The following is a 23,146-nucleotide window of genomic DNA, read 5'->3' on the forward strand; positions in this document are numbered from 1 at the left end:
GGCCGCGAGATAAGTCGCGCACAATAGCGTTAGCCCCTAATTGAACTCATTGTCTTACTTTTCAATCGTACAAGATGGTAATGGCCGCGATAGGCCGGCCGCTGCTTAATGATTGCTGCGATGAGAATCCGCGGCGCTCGGGCGACTCGTATCGGGTATTCCATCACGCGCTGCGTCGTCGTCGCGATATTTTCCGCCGCGACTAGCTCAGCCGTTTATGCCTGTGCATTAACATAAAACAAGCAGGTATGCGGCGGGCGGCTCGGCCCGTCCATATTTCTGCTACCGTCGTGACGGGCGACCGCGGTATTGTCCGCCGCGATACAGATCTGAGGCAGGACGCATGCGCTGCCACTGGATATTTAGAAGCTGTCCCTTAAATTCGCGTCCGAACCGACTTAACGAGACGCATTCTGCGTGCGGCGACAAGTCCCGGCCCGGCGATCGGCTATTGTCTTTTTACTTTATTCCAGCCTGGAAGACCCATAATGTTCCGCCGAGCGCTTATTAAAGCAGCAGCCGCACAATTTCGTCTACTTTTCTCCCGAGAGATCATAATAGATTCAAACATTCCCATTCATCTTTACGGGCGGCACTAGGTTTTCATAAATAGTTTATTGGTAGCGAGGCGGTCCTAAACGGTCCACCCCCCTCATTACTCGGTGCGGTGCCCGAGATCATTAGTCGACGATAAAATGCGGTCCCGACCGAACTCGGAGGTGGAATTGGTGCATTCTTAACACATTACTGCCTCCTTCCACGGACAACGGCTTTTGTTTTGAATTGCGTATTCCTTCTTTATTCTGAATCAGGTTCCACCGTCAGTCGCTTGACACTTTGAAAAGTTTCGTTATTTAGGTACTTTAAGCGTTTACTTTGTTAGTACTTATCATTGGCAAATAATTCATCCTCAACGTCAAAAAGCTTGCGTTTCGTGAATTAATTTCCATGTTTGTCCCCGAGCTGCGTGTCACGGTATTGTTGACGATAAAGAAGTGGGTCACGTGGCCGAAACTCGGGCCCATCACTCAAGCAGTAACAACAATAATTCGAAATCTATTTGAAATATCAAAAAGGGCGAGGCTAAGAGTTACTTCCTGTGGCGACGTAAGATTGATCGCTCGTTAACAATTATGAAAAATGAAATCGCGCTGCCACTTGGCCTAGTTTGTTGTGAAGTTTCAATTTCATGTTTATTATATTTGGTAATGGCATGGCATCACTAACGCGTACCGTACCGTAGGAGCTGTATTTATTTATTTCAAGGACAACTCTCGGTTTCTAGTTTCTATACTGGATATACGCAAACTATGCTTCATATTTATTGATCGTCTACGATAAGAGATTAATTTAAATAGAGATTGTTCATAATTATGTTTTTATTAACTTAAATTGATCTTACCCTGCACTCCAATTAAGGCTATGTAAAATTTATAGCACATTTTTTCTACAATGACCAAGAATGCACTCTGCTCGCCTGCGTGATGGAATCTCCCAACAAGACACGAGGAAACAACGGCCTGACGTTGACAAATCTCGTGAATGTGTCGTATCGTATCATTTTAATTCCGTCCGCAGTAGACTTTTTAAAAATAGACGCCATTCTTTCTGCCTGTCACATGGCAGTTCTTTATAGTGTCAGATTTCGTTAAGACATTCCTTACTATGTCATCCCAATTGTGTTTTTTGGTTTCTATCAGAGTTCGTGGTTCAGTTGTTTATTTGTAAGGATACGATGTCGAAGTAAGATTATCAGATGATCCAAAAGTGCTATATAGTAAGCCTAAAGAAGTGGCACCTGTAAACAACCTTTGAAATCCAATTCCTTAATACTACTTATACAAGTACCAATTTTCAACAACCTATACATTTTTCAAAGTCAAACTTCTCTAACTTTTAATGCACTATACCGGCATCTACTCGACATGTTTATTTAGCGCTGAAACGTATCCTGAAAGCAAGTGATGCAGATGAGTGCAGACCACACGAGTGGAGGCAGACGTCGACAAAATATTCCCATCTTCGTGGTCACTCGGAGTCGCTTCCAATTTCCAATTCGATCTCATTACCATACAGCAAGGGCCCTCGCCGCCACCGCGGATAATGCTGGTAGAACTTGAGAAATCGCCGGTTTTAAGCTATATAGGTGCTCCACCATGTGAGCTGGGCTTTCGGCAGCTACTTACAGATTAGTGTGTCCGCTAAATATACATAGTAGAGCGAAGAAAAGAATGTATAGTTATTGATCCTTATTAATTGGACGCCTGTAATAATGGAGATGATATTATTTCCATATTAATTATACTTACACCCAAGCAGTCTCTTACAGAAGCTGATTACGTATCACAATCACGGTCCTTGAGAAGTGAATCTTATTTAATAAAACATGAACTGTCTCTTCAGCTCGCAGCTATCGACGTTATTTCCATATCGGCCGTCGAGTGTACTCGGGCAAGTTGCTGGAATTAATCGCTCGACTTTTGCTATACATATATGCGTCTGCGATGCAGTGCAGATTAGAACTCAGAGAATAGGGATCCCGGTAGAGGTTTCTATTACCATAGTTTGCTCTTGAAATGTCGGCTACGTGCCTCGGTTGCTAATCGCTCGTGTTACGAGTTTATTAAGCCGAATTTTCCTGTTGTTTAATGTACAATATTGAATGTCTCGAGACATTGAAGAATCCAGCGACTAAACAACCGCACCCTACCTGCACGAGAACATCCCAATAAATCGCGAGAAAAAAGCAACAAACTCGACGAGAGGCCATAAATCTCGAAGGCTCACTATCTTAGCGGAATAAATATCTCAACCGGCGATACAGCCTTCGGATTCCAGTCGGGGGAAATATCGCACCCAAATTCCGCACGCGATTGACGGGCAAATGGAAAAAAGCGCGAAAAGCTCGCGATCCAGAGTCTGTGGTGTGCGCGGCCACGCCCCCTGCGCGCGCGCAGCACCTGTCGCATTCAGCTGCCGGACGCGCTGATTTGCTGGTTTGTTTTTCGAATCTGGAATACATTGATACACAATGGTGGTGACAGCGCGCGTGATCTCTCCGAAGGGAAAGCCTCTTGATAATGCTCTTTTATTTATTGTGGACGTATACATATTATGTACATTTAAATACTCTGCTATCGTAATGAATGTATCTGAAGGGTCGGCAATTGTTTTGCGCTTGTGTTGTGGAGGCTCGGGCGGTCGAAGGACAGCCAAGTTGGCTGATGCCATGATCGCAAATTGGCAACGGACTGTTCTTGAGTACTTACCTAACTTATCTCAAATTTTCACAATACTTACATATCTTTCTATATTATATACATGCTAAACGTCTTGAAAATGACAGTAACAGTACCATAACTATATTGACATATATAGACAATAATCAGTATAGTTAAAGCTAAATTTGAACCAATTAAACGCCATGGCATGTGAAAGAATGGCGTCAAATTAGCGAACGGCATCACCGATCAAATACCGCAACACCCAGATCGAACGCGAGATTTCGATATTCAAAATGCAGAAAAACAAAAGATGACGCGGCGAGAGAGGCTCGGGAGAAAGACGCACGACTCACAACAATGGACAATGAGGGAATAAATCAGTATAATTAGTTTTGCTGCAATGCTGAGGAATCATTGGTCAAAACGCGTTTAGACCACGCCCCCGACCGGCGTTAGAGCAGGCAGGTACATGGCATAGTTGAAATGGATCAAGTGTAGGGCCAGCAAAAAGATGCGTTTTGATCGATGGATCGTGTAGTAAAAATATATAAAGATTTTATCACAGGGTTTACGATACTCCGACACTGACAAGAAAAGCATCACATCGTTAAGATGCGACTTGTTTGTTGTTTGCCGTTTTATTAGCAGTTTCAGAAAAAAAAATTGAGTCAAACGACATAACCTAATCGGTTATTTTTTTTAAACAAAATGGTTAGCTTTAGCTTTAATTTTGCCATTCTCAGTTAGATCATAACCAGGGATTGGTTCACCATTTATACGTCATCTCCAAATTAAATTCTTGACAGATGTGTCGAAAGTCAACCACTAATTCCTGGTTATGATCTCATCAAGTATGGCGAAATTAGGGCTTAGTCTTTTAATCTTTAATCTCTTAATTTTCACTTTGACGACAGCATATATGCTTTTGTTTTTCAATGTCAAAGTGAGAATTGTAGTATGAAGAAAAGAGAAAATTCAGATAAAAGTGATGATTACACAAACGGTAAAATGACAAATATTAACACTAGTATTAACGCTACGGGTACGATACGACATAGATGCATGTACAAGTAAACTAGTAAAGCAGCTCTCACTTTAGGCTTTGTCATTTATTTTGCTATCCCTACATAAATACATTCGCGATCCAACATTGCATTGAATCGCAAGTGTGCGGCCGTCCTTATAAGTGCAGTGTGGTTGCGCCCTTACATCTCCTGCATTTACATTTACCTGATTTGCAGCACTTTATAGATATTTACGAGTCTCCCTGCCTTTCGGGATAGAAACGTGTGGAGTCTGTCACAGTAACCTATGCGAACCATTTAGGGCTACTTATTAAAATTGTTGATCTGTCAGGTTACTGGATTTATATTATGTACAGGTTGTCCGTGCAAGTATGGATAAAACGAAAGTGGGATCTCAGGAGCTGTTTTTGACCATCGTATGATTCATGAATTTCGAAATTCGGGAAAAATATGTTCGCCCATTATACGAGTATGTAAGTAAGTATATTATAAAGTCACCACCAAACAATATCTTAGACACTGCAAAAATAAAATTTCAAAGTCAGAAATCAAAATTTTTATAGAGCTCCATTGGTTTGATCCATACTTCCACGGTAGTCATGTAGATTGTATATTAACAAACAAATCCTTAAATCTATTGCTAAACTTTCCCCACGACTCATCCATGACGAAGAACAAAACTCATTACATTAAACTATTGCATACGAATAAAAATATCCCAGAAGTGATTATTTGACCTCAATTTGGCAATCGTAAAGCGAATGTTGTTTTTGTGACTTTTAAACGCGTTCTCATTAAGCTTCAATTGTGTACTTAAAATGTAATCTGTAACTAAAAACGTAATAGCAATACCAACAAAAATGCTGTTAAAATAAATATTAACCTTGATATAACACGTCACGTATTGCCTATTTAATTCAATGAAAAGTATACACTATACATTAAAACACCTCAACTGAAATAATTATGTATCAGCATGTGAGTTTATATAGGGTATATTATTTATATACGTACCTATGTTCCTTGTTTTTATCTGTATCCGTCCTAAGGTGCAGGTGGGTCTATATAACTAAATACTAAGTAGCCACCACTCTATACGTGCCGATTGCACGACATCTCTCGTTCGTTCGTTTTTCGTCAGTATAGAGTAACCCTGCACCTCCAAAAAGTATGGACTCAAACTCTTCTCATATCTGCCGAATAACCGATGACCGTAAAGTTAGTCGAGATGTCGAGTAGAGATCACAAACTGGCAATCGTACAGTGGGACGCCCTCCAGCCAGATGTCAGTTGCTACAGTTTAGATGAGAAAGAAAGATAGGCCGAGGACAGAGTGTTGAACCGCTACTTGGGAGACCCCTATTTCTAGCACTGAATGATTACTGCCTGATGATGATGATGATGACGATGACTTGTGAGGCATTGTTATTTAATGAAATTCGTCCGATAGTTGTGTTCATCGAGGCACTACAGCACCCGTTATTGTATTTATGACATCACGATCGATCCCGCACTAATTTATTGCCGAACCGTCGATATTAGTGGCAATACCACTCGTGACTTGAACTGTGTTGCCATTAATAAAATAAATAGGAAAAATATACTTGAATTAACATGAACAAACATTCATTGGAATACTTTTTCTTAAGCTTCACTATTTAAGATTTAAATGAAACCAATAGCTTGTTGCATTATGTTAAAGTATTTTTTTTATTTGTTGTCAAAATATTTAAGAGTTTGTATTGAACGATATTGAATAGATATTATACTAAATCAATAACATAAGCTTTTTCAAGCTTTTATTATTTAATAAGTTTTATGAAGAATGTGATACATTGAAACTTGAATTGAATTTTCATGAGTTATTTGGTATATGCTTTTGGGATAAACTATATTTTTCCCAATATTTAGGGAAATCGTCGTCGACTGGCAACCCACCTGTCCAGTTTTTGCTTCACCGCGGATCGGTATATCTCGGACCGATTAATAAATCTATGGTTGTCTTACCTTGAATATTGTTTATTGTGATGGAGATTATCTATTTCTATCTATGTTGTGTAGCCTTGTACAAAACGCAAAAGAGCTTTTGGTACATTTAGGATGTCATTTACAGCAGTTCAATAATTATATTTTCCTGTTATGTCATTAATTAAAAGTATAAACTCTGTTTATACTTTTAATAGTTTGACGACCGAATGGCGTAGTGGTTAGTGACCCTGACTACTGAGCCGATGGTCCCGGGTTCGATTCCCGGCTGGGGCAGATATTTGTTTGAACACAGATATTTGTTCTCGGGTCTTGGATGTGCCCGTAAAATGGCAATAGGCCCGCCCCCTATTACATTGGGACTAACATAACACTCTGGCGAAAAGTGGGTGCAGCAATGCACCTCTGCCTACCCCGCAAGGGAGTACATTAGTACAAGGCGTGAGTGCGTGTTTTTTTTTTTTTTTTTTTTAAACTCTGTTTTAGAATTTAAAACAATATCTTTTTATGATCGTACAGAATAAATATCTTCAGTACTTGTTCATAAATGAATGAATTATCTACTTTTCCATATTTTTCTTGTTCCTTAATGTGGATTCAGTAAATATGAGATTTTCCGAGACTTCAATGTTGCTTGTCTTGTTGACTGTACCTGTACCTGTTCTAGGAACCTGTGCGTTTGATGTTGTGCCGTTTTTAGATAAATTCACTTCTAGTAGCCGTCATAAATCTTGGTACGAACTGTATTCGTTCTCTTACATTATATGTACCTCCATACCATTATCATGAATTTTAAAAACAGTCATAATTTTAGGTACTTACGTAGGTATATAGTTACTAACTGTACGGCAAAGATCTATGTTCTGTTTGATATTAGTAAGTAAAGAGAAACATATTTAGTAGGTACCTATAATACCATGATCTTAGAAGATATTTACATACGGTATTAAGGAAACACCGTGAATATAACATAAAAATATTTTTCTCTAAAAGGGCGGGTGGAATACTCCAGAACCCATTGCGACTAATCTGTACTGTAATCGCCACCATATAAAATCAACTACAATCCGCGCATGTTCTCAAGCCGTCACCGATCACTAATATTGATTAACACGATGATCGACCCTTCCCCCCCCCCTCCCCTTATGATCGATGCTGGATTTTGTTTCGTCGCGCGACACCAGCCATCAATCAGCACGACTCGTGATGGATGCGGCTCGACAACCAATTCATAAAGGTATTAATTTAACTTCGCCACGCTGACATTGATTGATTTTTACGACATTACGACGTATTTAACGCGCGATATAATTATGGATGGCGACGCTTTTTTTTGTTCGCTTGTTGTCTTCGTTGTGGGTTTCCGTGATGACTTGTTTCGGAGTGGTGTAATAATTGTTAATATTATATTGAAATGTAATTACTTAGCTTTGTTGCTTACAGCAACGACTCCGACATTTAATCGTTCTTCGGAGAGTCCTTCAAAGTACTTATCAATTAGTTTTGTACATATAAGGTTGATATTTTCCTGTAATTTTCTTTTCACCTTTTTCAAACGACAGTGTGAACTTAACATCTAAACGTGACTTATAACGATAACTACTAACATTCACACAACAACGTGTATTACTGAGATCACAATATCTTTAATATCGAGACTAGACAGGAGTAATATTGTAATAACCAGGTATTAGTAAAGTTGTTTTAGATTTGTGATTTTGGATGAGTATCTTATTAAATTAATTTTCCTTAATCGCTTTTTAGTCTAATCTGTAAATATGACATAAAAACAAATTGATGGCAATGATAAATCACCCTTTTACAGAAAGTAGGTAAATGCCTAATAAATAATAAGTATAAATGACACATCAGGATTATAACGCTTATAAGTAAATCAGCACATATTTTTATCTCGTTACAATTAATTTCATAATAACTCCTAATCTTTTAGTAGTGTAAAATGTCTGCATTGCACGTAGGTAGGTGTGTTATAGATAATAATAATATCAAATCAATCATTCACCAACAAAGTGAATAAGATAGCTTTTCTGTTTTTGTCCAAATATCAATATAAGACTGTGTGACCAATGTAATATGCCAGTGTCACCTTAAACGTACCACTAATACGATCTAAAAAAAAAAGTTTTAAGTATGAATTTTACGATGATTATGTCATGTACACACTTACTTACGAACATCTTGGATAGCTAACGAATGTGAAAAATATATCATAGTTAGTAACTACACCAAATCCAACAACAATAGATGACAATTACATTCTGCTGTTGGATCCGTTCATAGTGACCCGTAATCGTCAGCTGAACAACTCTGTGCATGACACTTGTTGCGTGACGTCACTGTGATGGCCGTACCCTTATGACGTCATCAGAATCAACTTCAGCTCACCTCGGAATCAAGTGGTGAAAGATGGTTAATTTCAAGTTCTCGGCACCTATAAAGTAATTTGTAGTTTGGTGTAAACAAATTCATTTAGCTTGTTACTAAGCTGCTGGCAATTGTGTAGTATTATGCTTAGTAGACCTTACAGGCTATAGCTTTTTCAGAACAAATAACAGCCGCCACATAAAGTTACCTAGTTTAGAGAATTGACTCAGCATAAGCTATTCTTAATCCAGCGCTAAACCAACACACACACAATTTAAAAACCTATTTCCTCTTCCGCGATGCAAATAAATGCTAAACCGCTTTACTGTTTTTTAATCCATAAGGCTACTTATAAACATCACCTCGTGACTATCGCGCCATAAAAGTCTGCTGATTCCGGAGTTTATAGCGAGTCCATGGGGACCGCCAAAGGCTATCACAGCCACGTCAGTATGGGTGTGAGCAGCCGCTATAAATCCTCCACCTGCCTGCTATCACTACTGCTGGCTATCGCGGGAGCTGCTGCCAGCTTTATCGAGGAATAAGGCGCCGCAGTATCGTACACTTTACGAGCAGCAAGCCTGGTCAATTACTGCGCTGATAAAAGCCCACTCAAAGATAGCTGGGTGGCGCTGGACCTTGGGGGCTCGGCTTCCTTACGGCGGACGCAGACGTAGAAGAAACCTCTACCTATTGTTTTTCCATATTTTCTTGTAATCATACAGTCAAAACGTTTGCAACAATACGTATAAGTGGGCGTGCAACTTGGTTTTTCTGTCGCATTACTAGAAAATCATCCATTGAAATATCAGTGCAGGTTTCAGGCACTCCGCTAACTGTGTGTGAACTAGCTGACTATTCTAGACCTTTACTTAAAATACCGTGTAGCTCTGAAAAAATACAACACTATATTTTTATTTACCTCATAATATTAGATCGTGATAAAGTTGCGATTTTATCTAAACTTTGCAACTATGTTAGTGCCACGGAAATGACATTACGTAGTCCTGAAAGAGACCAAAGAATTCATTTAAGACAGTAGCGCATGCTTCTGTTGCTTATAGGAGCACGTTGGAATCTGTTTGCAACATTGTCGCCGATTAGCATCTGGTGGATTGCACGTGGTTCGTAGATTGCCTATCTTGAACTTTACCTGGCGATGCAACAGCGGTGGTCGGTTGCTTAGACGATTGCCTCTTGGCGCTGCAACAAAGAGGTACTAACTCAGCATGTTCGACTTAGTTATAGTTAATATCTATAACTACTATAACCAAACACCGTCCGCACTGCGCCCACACGCGAGCAAATTTATTCCCTTCCCGCATTGAATTAAAAGAGTCGCGGGAAGACACGAAAAATCGATCTCAATCTGTCTCCAGAATCGATTCTTACGTTAGTCGGTTAATAAATCGAGTGGACGCGTGCGTGTGCGCACGATAAATCTGTCCGAGACGACCTCATGCCTAATTGGCCGTCGTTTGGCGAATTTGTTTAACTTTTTTCAAGTGTGCAATTAAAATTGGAAGTTTAGAGTCGTCAGTGTACTTAGTTTTTCTCACATTCACTAGTTTGTCTATCTGACATATTATAACATTTCAAAATTCATTCTTTTCACACTTAACTATTTTTACCAGCAATTGGTGACTAACAAGCTGTCGCATTATTTATTTGTAAAAGAATCAAATATGTTCCGTTGATTCTGACTTAGGTAGGTACATACTTACATTCAATTTATTACTCATTTCGAAGAATTTCCTGATATCACAAAGCAAACAGGCTACTCACCATAACTGTTCCACTGATGGATTATTGCAAAGTGTTATCTGTGGGCACGAACTGTAATATTTTAGAATTATTGTCACCATCTGCCGCTGATCGATCGATAGATAACCACTCCTCATGTTTATTTGAACTAACACTTAGTCAAGATAAACCTCAAATAAAAGTCGAATCCCTCATCCATAACTGTGTAATGGATCGATACGATCAAGATTTTTAAACTTTCATCGAACCGATTTACCAATTTGATATCATTTGTAGCGTCATCGATAATCACCAAACGATTTCACGCAAGTCACATAGAAATTATTCCACTGTTTGTGTCTTTGTGTTTCGCGGTGATGTAAAAGAGCCTTTTGTGGCTAAATACTTGCTGATAGCAGGGCCTGTGGTAATAATTCAAAGGCAGGCCCGATAGCGCCACGTGTCATTTAAATTTGAGTTTGGAGCCGCGGAACGTTCAGGAACAGGCGGCGGATGCACTCGCTTCCTTTGATCGGGATCGAGCGGGGCTCCCACAAACGATTCTGCTAGTACGATGCATCGCGGCCCGAGGCGATCCGCTCAACAACGGGCGCCCGTCCGCACAGGATTGACATGCTGCGTTTTAATCAATTAGCGAACAGAAACGCGGTTCACGACCCACTGGGCAGTGAAATAAGCAGACCACACCGGGCCACCGCGCCAGTTTCGGACGCGCTCTCCGATTTCAAAACTTTTTTGGGCCCACTCGCTGTTTTTGGACGGCCGATAACTTCATAATCGGAGCAAAAGTCCAGATTTGATCGTCTTTTTGGTTTACAGCTCGCAGGTTTAGGCTCACTCTGTTCCGTCAATTACATTATATCCGATATCGAATTAAAAATTGATGCAAAATCGTGAGATTTGTTTTTTTCCTAATGGACTTTGTAACTTTGAAAAGCTATCGCTTTTTTTAGTTTCTTTTTGTAATTGTTTGCGATGCTCGATAAATATTGATTTTATCAATCGATTTATCGATCAAATTTGTGTCAGTAGATAGGTAACTTTGAATAATTGATCCGTTCATGTCGATGACTAACGGAATAATCAATCAATCATTAATCACTTGTTGTTTGCGCAACGTTCTGTAGACCGGCGGTGGTGGCCCCGTTTTCATGTAATTTTCCCTATTTTATCGCATCGATATCAGTGACTATCATTTTATTATTTTTATTGATGATGAATGATCGCAATTAAATGGTATCGATCTTGGTATCGCTGGTCTTTTTAAAAATAGTCTGGAGTTGCGCAACCATGTTGATAGTTCCGCGTGTTCCATCAGCTTATTAGTATCTGACTGCTGATTACTTGATTAAACAAACAATCAAACAACACAGTTCACCTCTACATACACACTCACATACTCATCTAACCAGTATCCATCTGTTTGTCCACAGAAGAAGCGTCCAGTCCCCAAGGCGTGAAGGAAGCCGTTGGCGAGCGGGGCGAGGGGACGCCCCCGTCCCCCGCATCCCGCGCGTCACCATCCCCGGCCCCCGACGAACGGGATGACATCGAGCACAGCATCCCCGCGACCCTCATACAAGACCCCAATGTTGAAAGGTGAACTTTCAAATCATCTTAGTATTAATTGTCGTGACCTCGAACTTGGTTGAGGAGAAAATTGCAAAACTAGATCATGATCATGACATGTGATACGTCCTCATAATAATAAGTTTATAAACAGGATGTACATAGGTGATCCATCAGATTGAAAGACCATGATTCTTTCAAGACGATGGGTCTTTTTTCAACAAAACTCTTCAACTTAATTTGTACAAAAATACACATATATTTTCAGTGCTTTGAAAAGGAATACAAAAAATCCACAAATAGTTCGCAAGGAAAGATAATTTTCATTAAAATAGCTTAGCTATTATAAAAATTATTGATAAAATCATAGGAATGGTAGCTGGGTAGTTTTTTGATGATTAGATGTGTTTGATACACTCAAGACCAAACTAAATACCTAGTCACTACGACACTAGTCACACGATAGAATATAATTTCAGATTGCAGTCACCTGATTTATAAAACTATTATCAATATTTTTAATTAAATCATCAACGAAAATAGATAGATTGGAACTACTATCGTTTCTTTAAGTATTAAAACTTATTTTTTTCATATAGTACCTAATTGGCTAGTTTAAATTATTGGAAATTAATTTTCTTCATTATCATTACTCATAGTCATAACCATTCGATTTTCTTATCAGCCTATTTATTTATATTCCTAAATAGGTATTCAGATGACTTTAAACTTCATTCTTTAAACCAATTTTCATATACCAATATGCTTACAATAGTAAGCTCAGTGTTAGTATATAATGTATCTATTTCTTCATCAATAAGACAAATTACTATGAAATATTCCTCCAATTGTTATGTTTCTTATCACAGGACAAAGGTGGTCCCTGTCACTTCAAGATATCCGTGTCTAATGATACCATTGTCTCACATACTTGTCGTGCTCTTGTGTGAATGATGTGCTTTAACGTATTATGACAATGATGATCGTCGTTTTGACATTTACCTATAAAACAATCATTAAACGGAGACTTAATTGTTTCTTCATGCTAAGTAAGGTACATAATAAATTACTGAAATATTAAATACAAATTAAAAGTTTCCATTGCCTCATAAAAATATGAATAAGAACAAAACATTTTATACCACTTTCTTCCATTAAGCTACCACCTGTGTTTATATTGTTTTTACCTCAAAATTGTGTTCACAATGTGATCAAACATTTCTCAACGGTGTGTCAAATGTATCCAATTGAGTTGATTTTTGAGGTATTGTAGTTGACTCGCGACATATTAGTACAAGTGTGTATCTTGTTGGTTTTGACATGAAATACACACAAAAGTAGAAAATTTATGACAGCAAATTGAATTTAAATGATTTGTCTGTTTGAGTATTGACTTTCCAGCACTCATTACGCTCATAATTATGCAATAATTCATTTTTAATTAACATTATTTTTGTTACTATTCACACTTGTCTGTTATCAGCTACAGCCACCTGTCCAAAGCGAGCCTATTAAATCATGTTGATTCATAATTTCCTACTTTCAGACAGAAACATGTCCCTTTTCCTTTACAAAAAAATCAAACCCATTATCACGTCCGGTGGAATCATCAAAATCTAACCACCATTTTATATTGGTCTCGCACTAAAAGAGGAAGTTGTGTTGTGCTATGCTATGTGTGGTCGAGTATCTTCAGACAGGGGTCTTTGTTTATTGGTTGCAGTATGTGTGTCTGCTTTTCCATCACTGTCAATTAGTTGCAACGGGGAGTCGTCATCCATCATAGATGGTTCTCTAAGCCGCTGGTGAGAAGTTCACTACATATATCAATGTAACAGGACTACCTAGCACGTACGGTAACAAATGGAAAATATAAATGGACTTTGCTGAAGGTTACTTTTACCAAGGAAACTCTCATAAATTAAGAAATTAAAAAAAATTAAATGGTTTACTTTAATAAGGTAGGATTTATTGTTTGTTTTGTGTACTTATTACAAACTAGTTTATTTGACGATTTGTTCACAGTATGTTGCACTTACATAGGTACATGGCAACTTACATTTGTACGTGCCGCCAATCAATAGCTACTAAATTATATATTATGGTTCATATAAACAAAACGCATTACTTGTTTTTAAGCTTTCGACTGTTCCTATATACCATTAATAGGAATGAATAGAATACCATCACCAGAATGGTAGGAAAGAACATTCAAGAGATTTAAAAAACTAGGTCAACCGGGAATACGTTTTAGTTAGAAAATATTTTTTAAATAATATTAATTTTTAAATTGTACACTAAACAAACCCCAAGTTGGGCCCCAATTTTTAGTGAGTGAAAATCAGATAGAAGGAGAGCCACAATACTTGTCACATAAAAACACTTGATTGATTGACCCGTACTCGTGTAAAAATTAATGCTTTTAGAAAGCCATAAACAGCTGCCAAACGTTGATGGCAATTTTTATACTTTGACTTAGTTGTAGGATTTTGTCAAATCATCTTTTTAAATTAGGGTTTTGTTTGTAAGGATAAAACTTTTTTTTACGGTACGTAATATTGACGGTGACACTAGGGCTGAGACTATGTACCTAAACTAGACTTTCTGATTTGAATTATTGCAAATACCTTACGAAAGTTATATTTTTATATGGACGATATTATTGCAAAGAGCAAATTGTAAATCATATTTTTCGAAATTTTAGTAGCTGTCATTCGAGTTTCGAGCACTTAGATATTCTTTTTGTTAGTAGAAATAGATAGCTAAACCGGGGCATTTTATTTTCCTTTGTCAAAGTGAGGAAATCTGTTCATGATACAAGTAAATCCTGCCACGTCCGTCCCCTGTCTGTCGTCGCTGTTAAAAGGTCTCGTCTCGACGTTTTGTTAACGCGCCGTTTCCTTGTCGTCACCGTCTACCCCGCTCGAGTAATCTTTTCTAATCCCTCTAGACTTCCATCTCGTGGCCGAGTACCCAAATAGTGTAACTGACGTGAGCAAACAATTCTATTAAAAATATTAGTCTAGTACCCTTCAAGGCAGATATTTTTCATCGTATCAACGGTAGGTCTGTAACGGTGGCGATGAGTCAGCGTTGTTGTAGAGCGCAGTGACAGTGGCCTGTCAGCGGAGCGATCGCCCGTCACTGCACGTCCACCTCGCGCATCACACGCACGCTTGCATTACGCAGCGCCTCCCCTCGAAGCAAAAGGCAGATAGCGGTCTCGCTTCATCTCGTTGTTTACCAGCGGCTAGTGGATGCTGTCTCGCTCTGGCGCGGGAGGCGTGCGGGGCGGGGGCGCTGCAGGCGGGTCGTAAATCACGCGGTTCTCATTCCACGCGGGATCGCCGCCGCCGCCGCAGGCACCGCGCACTTCCCTCTAGACCGTCGGCCTCGAGCCGCGTCTTTCGCGACGTGTTTACACATTTTCAACAATCTTTGGGAAGTCTCTGAGTTGTTCTGATAGGTTGTGCGATTGGTTTTTGTGTTATTTTATGGATCTCAGTGAAAGCTTTCAAGATTCTTCGCCAATATTTTGAAAACATTTGGTCTGCGATGATCGTCGACCCGGATCATCATCTAAGGTATGGTTTAAATTAATTTTTCTGTCTTTCTTCCTTAAAGTTGTACGAAAAGGTGTTTGTTGTATCTGTTACTTAACATAATTTAACAGTTATAAACTCCATGGTATGTTCTTTTATTATTTTATCTTACATTTGATGCTTATGTCCTTTTTAAGGATAATAGAAATATTTTTGAATTCCAAATTATCTCTTCGTGTTTGATAACTTTCTGACATGACTGCATCACCTGCTGCTACTTTGTTGGCTTAAAGTACAATCGCTGAAATATTATTTTTACTAATTGGAATTGTAGTTTGTTCTTTTTAATGAATATTCTGGTCAAATCATTGTCTAACTCAAAAGACAATCATTTTTTTTTCATAATCTAAACTTATGTTAGAATTTCCAGTCAAGACCTAGCTAGGTAGATTTTAAAATGGATTTAAATACTTGGTTTTTAAAACTTCATCGACAATATTTTTGACGTTAATTTCACAAGTTGGTATTTTGAAAACTTAATGCACTCAATAACGCAGTACTTAGATAGGTTATTTAAAATTTATTAATGCATCTAAATTGCATATATCAACTATTTGTTGGATATAACAATGTTATCGGGTTTTGGATTCAGTTGATGAGCGTGTTTGATTTTTAATCATTTTCAATCCTGAAAAATAATCAGAATTACATCCATATTCTCTGTATGGAATTCACACTTCCTTAAGTTTAATGTCAAGTTCTGATGTAATTTTTGTTTACTTAACCTATTTGTTGAGAAGACCTATATTTTTATTTATCATCATCTATACCTAAATTGATTAAATATAATGTCATCAGAAATGGTTTCCATGTTTTTTATGAAACCAGTTTAAATCCTAACCATTTATTATTATCACATGTCCTACTCGGGTGGCGCATTAATGACAAAAAAATATTAATTTGTTTTTCTTTTGTCAACAGGGAGTCCCCGCGATGCCTGTCGCGGGAGTCGTCTGGCGCGCCGCGCTGCCCCTCCAGCGACTCGGTGTACTCGGGGCGCAGCGCGGGGCTGGGGCTGCCGGCCGCACTGACCGCCGCCCTACCAGCCGCCCTCCTGCCCCCACACTCCGCCGCCGTGGCCGCCTACCTCGGCGCCGCCGCCGCTGCAGCACAACAACGCCTCCTCATGTCTTGTCATGAAGACCTCACCGATCCTGACCGAGCTGATGCCCTCGACTTCAGCACGAAACGAAGCGAATCACCTCCAGATGATGAGGACGCTGATGACGCCGTCAACCTCAGTAAGACCCCGGAGAATAGCCCACTAGATCTTTCAGTCGGTACTAGGAAACGTGGACCGGAGGACTCTCCCTCTCCTGTACCTTCGAGAAAGAGTTCAAGGACTGAGTATAAACCTTCACCGTCTCCATGGTCAACTCCGGTGGCTCCACATTTGCCATACTTCGCGGCTGCTGTGGCCGCGGCTAGTCTTTCTCCAAAGGGCGGAGTTCCTGGAGACTGGAACGGTAAATTAAAACATGGGGCTCCGACTCCTAGCGATGCCACAAAGGCACTTGAGAAGATGAGCGAGCTGAGTAGGCTTGGTGGTGAGGAACTGTTCCGATCTGTACAAAGCGCTGCTTTAGGGGCTGGATTAGCACCCAATGCTGCAGCTCGACACTCAGCCTGGCAGTCACATTGGCTCAACAAGGGCGCCGATCAGACAAAAGATGTACTTAAATGCGTCTGGTGTAAGAAAAGTTTCAACTCCCTTGCGGATTTAACTGTTCACATGAAAGAAGCAAAGCACTGTGGTGTCAATGTCCCAGTTCCACCAGGCTCAGGGGCTCCTCTTCCCCCGTCTCTGCAACCACCATCAAGCTCTCCTTCAACGCCTTCACACAATTCCACATCCTCGAGCGGATCCTCGAAGCCTAGTCAAAGTGATTTGAACATGCTAATCAAAGAAAATATGCCAATCCCTAGAAAACTAGTAAGAGGACAAGATGTATGGTTAGGGAAGGGTGCGGAACAAACTAGACAGATATTGAAATGTATGTGGTGTGCCGAGAGCTTCCGTTCTCTGGCTGAGATGACAAGTCACATGCAAAGAACGCAGCATTACACGAATATAATTTCGCAAGAGCAGATAATATCTTGGAAGTCTTCAGATGACGGCAAGGGGGGATCAGCTCCAAGCGGTGGGTCAGGAGGAGCCGCTGCGGCGCCCCCGCCCACTGGCACGAGCAGCCATGTTAGCGCTGTACTCACTTGTAAAGTTTGCGACCAAGCATTTAGTTCATTGAAGGAATTAAGTAATCACATGGTTAAGAATTCACATTATAAGGAACACATCATGAGATCTATTACAGAGAGTGGAGGTAGGAGACGACAGACTCGGGAGAAAAGAAAGAAATCTTTACCTGTTAGAAAATTGTTAGAACTGGAGAGAGCACAGCACGAGTTCAAAAATGGAGAAGGCAATGGAATCCCAATGGGAAAACCAAGTAGAGACTTTGGTGCTGGCAGCAGAATCACTTGCGAGAAGTGTGGTGATAAAATAGAAACAGCTGTATTTGTGGAACATATAAGACAGTGCATAGGCGCTCCCATGTCCAATAGCCAAAGGAATTTCCTGAAAAGCGCTCTGATGTCAAACAATATAATTCCACCAGACCCTGGACACGTGACCCCGACAGGGCGTGACGGTCGTAAGAGCATCAACGAAGAAATGCCATCACCTGGATCCGCGCACCACCGCTCTCCCTCCTCAGTCAACGACTCCTCCCCGAGCTCTAAAGACGCTAACGCAAGCAACGACAAAAGCTCTTCACCCTCCGTACTAAATGCCATAGAACAATTGATAGAAAAGAGCTTCGATACACGATCACGACATTCGGTTCCCGGTATGGCGGGAGCACCTTCGCATGCGCCCATCGGTTCCAGTATTCTAAAAAGACTGGGAATCGATGAGAGCGTTGACTACACGAAGCCTCTCGTAGACCCACAGACTATGAGCATGCTGCGCAGCTACCAGCACCAGCAGCACTACGCCCGGCGCGAGCGCAGCGGGAGCGAGTCCAGCTCGCTGTCGGAGCGCGGCGGCCGCCTCGAGTCGCTCACTCCAGACAGGAAGACCGAGCAGTCGTACCTGGGCACCCCTCGCTCCACTCCCGACACGCGAGCCTCACACACGCCCGCCGCAGATGAGCGCGCTACTGAACTCAGGATAAAGAAAGAGGTGCAGGATGACGATGAACAAGAGAATGGTGTCGATCTAAGCGGCCCACCAGTGCGGGTCAAGACTGAGGTCGAAGATGATGACGAGCCTCCTCGCTCCGCCAGCGTCGCTGATGAGGACGTAAAAAAAACGATCCCAAAACGTGAGAGCGCTGGCCCGAGCCCAGCGGCCAGCCCGCGCAGCCCCGCCAGCGACCGCTCTACTGCCACACCCGGTGACAGGAAACCAGCCTCCAGCCTCGGTGCGCTCTCCTCCATGTTCGACAACCTCGCCGGAGGTGGCTCCTCCAGCGAGGGGGGGTCCTCGCGCCGCGCCGGCAGCCACCCGCTGGCCGCGCTGCAGAAACTGTGTGACAAGACAGAGAACAACCCGTCCCGCGCGCCGCCCCCCGCGCCCTCCCCGGGCGGCCCGCCCAGCATCCTCACCTTCAGCTGGGCGTGCAACGACGCCGTGGTCACCGACTCGGTCATGAAGTGCGCGCTGTGCGACACTCCATTCATCTCGAAGGGCGCGTACCGCCACCACCTGTCCAAGATGCACTTCGTGAAGGACGGCGCGCTGCCGGAGCCGGTGCTGGTGAAGGCGCCGCCGCCGCCCTCGCCCGGCGCCGCGCCCCCCCCGCCCGCCTCGCCGCAGGACCCGCGCAGCCCCTCGCAGTCCTTCGACGAGAGTCCTCACTCCAAGTTTCTCAAGTACACGGAGCTCGCCAAGCAGCTGTCTAGTAAATACGTGTAGGCGACGCACGCGGCTGTCGGCCATCAGTTGTGATGATACCATATCTTGCTACGTTAAACCTATTTAGGGTTAGTGCGGGTCGTCGGACGGCGACTATAAGTATTTTGAAACTCTTTGCCAATTTAATTACTTAGGAAATTATTGATAGCGTTCACCGCATAGTTCGGTTAGTGTAATTAACGAATAGCTACTTAAGTATACGCCAAACGTCTTACGTTCATTTAGGTGTAAGAGAATATTTTCAAAATATTGCCTTTAGGGAGTGGTGGTTGTTCGGCGCTCGGGCCTCTCCGCGGTTCATCGTAATTCCATTTCAATAATAATTGTAAATAGAGTCTCATTAAGTCATAAAGTTCGATTCGATCTCTTGTAAATGTATTTTTGCTAATAATGGAAAACTAATTACGTTTTGTAATGTTAATTGCAATCTGCCTTTTGCATGTGATTGAATTCAACCGCAGGGTCGGCGTCAACTCTCAGTATTTTGAAATTTGTTGCAATATCATTTTGTTTTACTTAACATTCTTTATGTAAATCGAGAGGTAGGAAATTTAAGTTCTTTTTTTCTATGTATATTTTGAAGGTTTTGAAATGTTTTAATAATTTGTTTGGCGATGTAATCTCAGAGATCCAATCTCAGCTAGTGTCGGTTCAGGTGCCGAGATGGTGTACAGACGATCCACGTAGGACGCAATATATTATTATTAAATCTCCCTAGATGTAAAATTCGCTGTAGGTCGCTCTCCTGCTGATTGCTATTTATTATTTTAGTATTTAAGATGTACTTTTAGGTATCCTACTGCGTCTGTGAACATTGTATACCAATAGTTATACCAGCGATAAATTCGTCAGTCCTAGAGACACATTTAGATATTTTGATGATATAAAAAGTGATATACATTATACTGTTTTCTTTTTCGAAAGATAAACGAAACAATCGTATACGTTTAGGACCTTCTAAAATGTGTAATGAGAGTATCTTCCAATTGTAACAACAGCTATACGACATGTATATACGGACTGAGTGTATTCTCGGTTTTATATTTAATAACAATATTGTAAACATTATTATGTAAGGTACAGACGATATCAAAACTTGCAAGAGTCCTGTGAAAAGTGATTTCAATGTATATTTCAATATTTCCGTTCTTGTGTGCACGATCTATGGTTATGACCTGGGTTCAATAGTTAACTTTGAATTTCAATCAAATAATTATTCATATTATCATACGAACTATGTCATTATTAACATACAGTGAAATCACTTCATGTTGCTCTTAAATTTTAAATCGATTACTAAAGTATCATTTTATCTATAGTAAAAAACCATACGACAAAATTATGTATACGCTAGCTCTGATGAGAAACTTTTTGCTCATTCTTAATGAAAAAATGGTGTTGAAAAATATTGATTTTACCAAATTTAATAATCTTATTTAATATTTTATGTTGTATTTCAAAATGCAATTAAAAGCTCAAAGAAATATATATGTTACATACTTTAATTATCTCTTTTATTTTTAATACCCTTTATACTCGTAATAAAATACCCTTAGAAAATTTAAAATAACTCAGAATAATATTACTTAACTATCACTGAAACTTTAGTGAAACTAAAAAGACAATTTAATTAGTCTTACTTATAGGTACCTACCTACCTTACTTACTGAAACAAAGTTCATTCTTAAACGTAAAACAGAAGGGAGTTTCTTTGGGGAAGATCTGAGTAGTAAACATGTTTGTGAATCTAAGCGATGATGGTGAGTAAAAGGAACAACAGAGAAAACAAACTGAAAATGGCAGCAGAATTTACAATGCTTAATAGTTAGCCATTGAAGCACCTTGGTAGGTTCGATATCGGTGGAACACTTTTAATATTAGTATGTGGGTAGATTGAAATCAATATACTCCTTTTGTACGGTAGGTTAATTTTACTTTGACAACATGTCTGTCGTTGTCAGTCTTCGTCAGGTTGTTCTGCTTTTGTAATTCGGTGCGGTCGCGATTATCGGAATAATTGTGAATTTGGGATATATCGGTTAAATTTCACCAGCTGCCATTAGGCAAAACAAGTGAATATTGTGAGTGCAGTAGTGCACTTCAAGATTCCTTCGGATTCCATCGTCGAGAGGGCCCCCACATCACCCAGGTAACTTTAACAAGACAAGCTGTAAGAAAATTGCGTAAGTACCTACCTACCTATATTATTATTTACCTAATTTATCACAAACCGACTAGACGTTGTTTGAATACATGGTTAAAGCCACGTGTCACGTGTTTAACTGCCAACAAATACCTAGGTTTTTTTTTATTTATTATAATCAATAATTTTGCGACATTTCGTAAAACAACAATAAACAGCAGGGTGTCATTCGTTCATCGGGCGACATTGAAAACAATGTCTACCACAGCATTTAAATCTGTCTTAGACGGGAATCATTCCGCGAAACCACGTCTTAACTCAGGGGAGACACTCTTCAATCATTATAATGACACCATTCATCGCGTTTACGCATTTCCTCTGCGTCGACAACGTTTTTCGCTTGCCGATCATACAACGACGCTTTAGTAAGGGATTACGCAAGTACCCTCGGAGAGAAAGCAGCAATGGGTGGTGTATAGTTGGAAGAGTCGAGCGAGGGAAAATGATAAGTTGTCAGTCAACCCTAAAATGCGAGCGGTCTGTGTCACAACAGGTACCTGGGGTCACAGAGGCCCCTCTTTGAGCAAGACAAACGTTGCCAAATCCTCCGGCCCGATGTCTGTCATTGTTTAATAATCATCACTAATTAAAATGAAGGTTTGTTTTATTACATCAAATTAATGAATACCGCAGCTTGGGTTGCGTTTTCTGTAAGAAGGCTGCGAGCTTTTTAGATAAAATCTGGTGATTTTTCGTGTTTTGTTGAATTTTAAAACTTATACGAGTAAATTGACTTAAGTTACTTGGACTCATTTCCAGAATAAATAATAGTTCAAATAAACCGGAAGTGGAGTTGGGAACCGGAAACGATATAAACATTAGCTGGAGCCGAGCTGAGCGCTGACTGATGGCCGCCCCTGACCTGCCGTTGACTCAATAGCCAGATTCCAATCGCACCATAAATTGACTTCCCTGGCTGATCAAATAAAGGGTAACTGATTTATACGCTGACAGAAAAAGATGGGAGTTATAAGTTTGTCTGTGATTGTATAGCTCCGTAGTAAATGTTAGTCATCTTCAGTAGCAATAGGCATCTGACGCAACGCAGAATATCTGGGTAACGATTGAAGATTAAAATACCAACTTTGCCCACATTGCAGCAGTATTCTATCTATTCTGTGTGAGTATATCAGTGACATCTGAGGATTAGATAGAATTTACACGCGATTTGTTGGTCACCCGGTAGTTTCCCGGTTTCCTCGGGGAAAGGCAACATTGTCATTCAAATAAAGTACATGATAAATAGAGTGTCCAATTTATTTCAGTGCCTCATAAATTAAAGACATGAATACTAAGAGACATAACAACATAAGTAACTCTGAGATAATGATTATAGCGTGTTTTATTAGCGCCGTTGAGCGTACCAAACAAATTGACTCACTCAATTATGTTTTATCTAGCGTCTATTCATGAAACACCTAATTAGAGTTTCAGGCCTTAATTTATTACCTAGACATTCATAAACAACGTAG

General features: G+C 40.3%; 1 protein-coding gene across 3 annotated transcripts in view; it reads left to right on the plus strand.

The window, feature by feature from the left end:
• The window catches only part of LOC105388142 (protein tiptop), a 184,828-nt gene extending 163,852 nt beyond the window's left edge, over positions 1 to 20,976 (plus strand). For 2 of the 3 annotated variants that reach the window (XM_011559001.3, XM_011559000.3), the window contains 2 exons: positions 11,818 to 11,983; positions 16,477 to 20,976. In XM_011559001.3, the coding sequence (XP_011557303.3) occupies positions 11,818 to 11,983; positions 16,477 to 19,471 (3,161 nt within the window). In that variant the 3' untranslated portion in view covers positions 19,472 to 20,976. Of the gene's footprint in view, positions 1 to 11,817; positions 11,984 to 15,086; positions 15,538 to 16,476 lie in introns of those variants that run through there. The other variant, XM_011559003.3, reaches the window with a different exon arrangement.
• Positions 20,977 to 23,146: the final 2,170 nt, after the last annotated feature.

This window comes from Plutella xylostella, chromosome 10 (assembly GCF_932276165.1).
Source record: "Plutella xylostella chromosome 10, ilPluXylo3.1, whole genome shotgun sequence".
In the NCBI taxonomy this organism is placed as follows: Eukaryota; Metazoa; Arthropoda; class Insecta; order Lepidoptera; family Plutellidae; genus Plutella; species Plutella xylostella.